The 3,304-nt window shown below is 47.7% G+C and overlaps 1 protein-coding gene across 2 annotated transcripts in view; it reads right to left on the reverse strand.

Moving 5' to 3' along the window:
- The window catches only part of Zdhhc3 (zinc finger DHHC-type containing 3), a 47,010-nt gene that overhangs the window by 20,171 nt on the left and 23,535 nt on the right, over positions 1–3,304 (reverse strand). For both annotated transcript variants that reach the window (XM_021172453.2, XM_021172455.1), the window contains exon 3: positions 1,189–1,313. In XM_021172453.2, the coding sequence (XP_021028112.1) occupies positions 1,189–1,313 (125 nt within the window). The remainder of the gene's footprint in view (positions 1–1,188; positions 1,314–3,304) is intronic.

The raw sequence follows: 3,304 nt of genomic DNA on the forward strand, positions 1-3,304 counted from the left end.
CTCTGATTCCTGGACTAGCCTTTGTATCTCTAACCACCTTCACTCACTGCTGGTCACTCATAACTATTTACATTCAGTCCTCACAATGAGGAAGGGACTTGGCCTGAGAACTGCCCTGGATTTAAAACACTAACCTCTCCAGCTTCAAGGTCAGGCCTCCAGGGTGGCAGAAAGGTAATAAATCCATCTCAGTCACAAGAAGCAAGACACACACCTCAAAGGCAAGTTTAACCCAAGACAGAGCTCCTTAGGAAAAGCAGAGCTTACCCATCAATCACTTACAGCTGCCTCTGTGTAAATCAACTTCAAACTGGAGGACCTAGGTAAAGACTGAGCCCCATGAGGCTCTAGAGGCAGAATGGGGAGGATCCAGACCTATTCAAGTATCCACTTGCTATGTGACCTTAAAGCAGTCATTCGACACCATGAGGCTAGCTTCCCCATCCAGGGCATCATCCATCCAACAATCTCTTATTTCTAGGAGTGGCAATGAAGATAGAAATGAAATTGGTGATGATGAGAGAGAGTAGACTAAGGAGTTGACTCAGGGTAGACTGAGGTGCTGACTGACACATGAGTTACAGAAACAGATCCTTTCACTGAGACTGCACAAGAAAGTCCTTTCAGCCACTCAGTGATCTCTCACTTATTCTCAGTCTCTCTCTCTGCAGTGCTTCAGGCTAGCAAAGCAATTTCCTCCAAACCCTTCTTACTTCAAACATATAGTGTGTTGTGAAGATAACCAAATGACACTAAAGGTCTCTGTAATTTGTCATTTATAACTGTAATTCCTTCTTGTGATAAAGAAATGCAATTTTTAGCTCCACATCGTCTCATCAAGAAGACCCAAAGAACCTTGATGATACAAAGGGAACTCGCAAAACAGCTCAGAGGGAAAATGGACTTCTGCTTAAGAGCTGTGCTCGTCACAAGCTCTGCAAGTGTTGCTTCAAGGAAGGTCTGAGTGGTGCCTTTGTCTCAAGTACTGGACACTCACAGATTTGGCAAAGCTTTGAGTTATCAGGAAATCAGAGCCTCTCAATCTTACAGACACTCAAAGAGAGGTTTTATCAGGCATCCCTTGCCCACTCAAATGCCTTTTCCAACCTAGTGGTCACTCCTTGCCTGGGTGGGACACTCAGAAGTCAGTCCCAGTGCTGGCCTGGTGCTGTGGAAAGTCCACGGTACCTGCAGTGGTGTGCCCGGTCGGGCTTGATGCTGCAGCACTTGGGACACTTGTACACCACCTGCCCAGGCTTCAGCTGAAGGCTCTCGATGAACTCTTTAGTGGCATTTCCTTTGGGCACTGCCCCCTAAGAGAATAGGAAAGGCATCAGGGTCAGTTGTCACTCTGTTAGTGGAGGCAATTATGTCAAAGCCCCCACACACATGGGGTCTGTGTTCCAGATCACAACAGGCCACACTGACCTTGGGATTCATGTTTTGCTTTCATTAGTCAGCACTGTTTTTGTTGATCTATTCTTCCCCCTGGGAACATCATGGCAGCGGTTGGGCTGTCACTTCAGAGCACTGCCTTTGGGAAGGGCCACTGCTGAGAGGCATATCCCACAGCTCACCTCTTCCATGACAAAACAAGCTGCCTGATATTCAGTGGGCTCTGCTTTGCGATGTGACTATTCTGAAGGATGGGCACTCTGTATTCAGTGATAGGCACCTTTGGTATCTGACATGTTATTCCACACTGGTAATATATTAATACTTCGTACTCTGGTTCTGGAGTCTGTTTGGACTCTGCATCCATCTGAACAGGACACAGACATGCCACCAACGTGTGCAGGGTCTCAACAGCCAGTGGCACCAAGTACCTACCTTAAGCTAAGTCCTGTGCTCACCATTCGTCACTATGGACTCAGTCTCCAGGATTTGTGTTGTTTTCCTCCCATGTGTCCACCTTGCCTCCCCAACAGATGTTGGGGTATATGTGCGGTGGAAATTACTGTATTAAGAGATCAGAGGCAGTAGCAGCCAATAACTAATAACCAGGGGACAGAAGTTTTAAGACATTGGTGTCTAAGGGCCACTGAGAAATGGAAGGGCATGCTCCAGAGAGAGCTGTGGGACAAAAGTGACTACAGAGGTCATGTCAGGCCACAGGCTGTGGGGTGGGGGTTCTCTCTGGGTGGTCCAGTGTCATTAGTGCTACAGGCAGAAGCGCAGGCCCCTGTGCTTTGTGAGCCAGATGAGAAGACTAACAAGACTGACTTTTGGTGGTTCACTAAGGACACAGCAGAAGTGGAGGGGAAAGGCGGGTACAAGACACAACAAACATGTAGAACAGAACTAGCTAAGACTGTGGGTGAGGTGGTGACCGCAGAGAAGCACCAACAGAGGGTAAATGTGTCAGCCACAGCAGAGTAGCAGAGAGGCAGCTGACCCAGGAAAAGGTGTCCAGCAGGATGCCTTAAAATATGGATCAGGAAAAAAGGAGCAAGCAGTGGCACAGCACAGGGGTGGCACAGCACACCTGGGTCTGTTTTAAGTCTAAGTCCCACACTTGACAATGGTGTAGCCACAACAGATGTCATCACTGTGCCTTTGCTTCCTATTAAGTGGCCCATTCGTCCAATACCTGGGATTTATGGCACACGGGAAGTTTATGGGAGGTACTTGGATGGTGCTGCACATAGCCAAGTACTCAGGATATGATCATTCAGATTAGGAGCCCAGCAGTGCACCAACACTGAAGCTATGAAGCACTACAATACACCCAGACTCTATGTAGCACTGCTGTGCAAAGTCAGCAGGGAGCAAAGCCTGTGTACCTGTGCTGCACAACAAATCAAACAGGATCCAGAGGTTGTGTGTGTAGGGGTTGGGGGCTTCACACAGAGTACCACTTCCCCCACCCCCTGACTAAGTCTGACAAACCGGAGCAGGCCAGCAAGGCAGAAGGAACAAAAGCTGGTTGTTAGGATCTATCCTATGGAAGAATTTTAGGAAGAGAAGAACTTCTTTTTTTTTTTTTTTTAAATTTTATTTATTATTATACATAGGTACACTGTAACTGACTTCAGATGCACCAGAGAGGGCGTAAGATTTCATTATGGGTGGTTGTGATACACCATCTGGTTGCTGGGATTTGAACTCAGGACCCCTGGAAGAGCAGTCATGCTCTTATCCGCTGAGCCATCTTGCCAGCCGGAAAAAAACTTCTTAAGAAATGCAAAGATGGGGCTGGTGAGATGGCTCAGTAGGTAAGAGCACCCGACTGCTCTTCCGAAGGTCCAGAGTTCAACTCCCAGCAACCACATGGTGGCTCACAACCATCCGTAACGAGATCTGG

This window comes from Mus caroli, chromosome 9, assembly GCF_900094665.2.
Source record: "Mus caroli chromosome 9, CAROLI_EIJ_v1.1, whole genome shotgun sequence".
In the NCBI taxonomy this organism is placed as follows: Eukaryota; Metazoa; Chordata; class Mammalia; order Rodentia; family Muridae; genus Mus; species Mus caroli.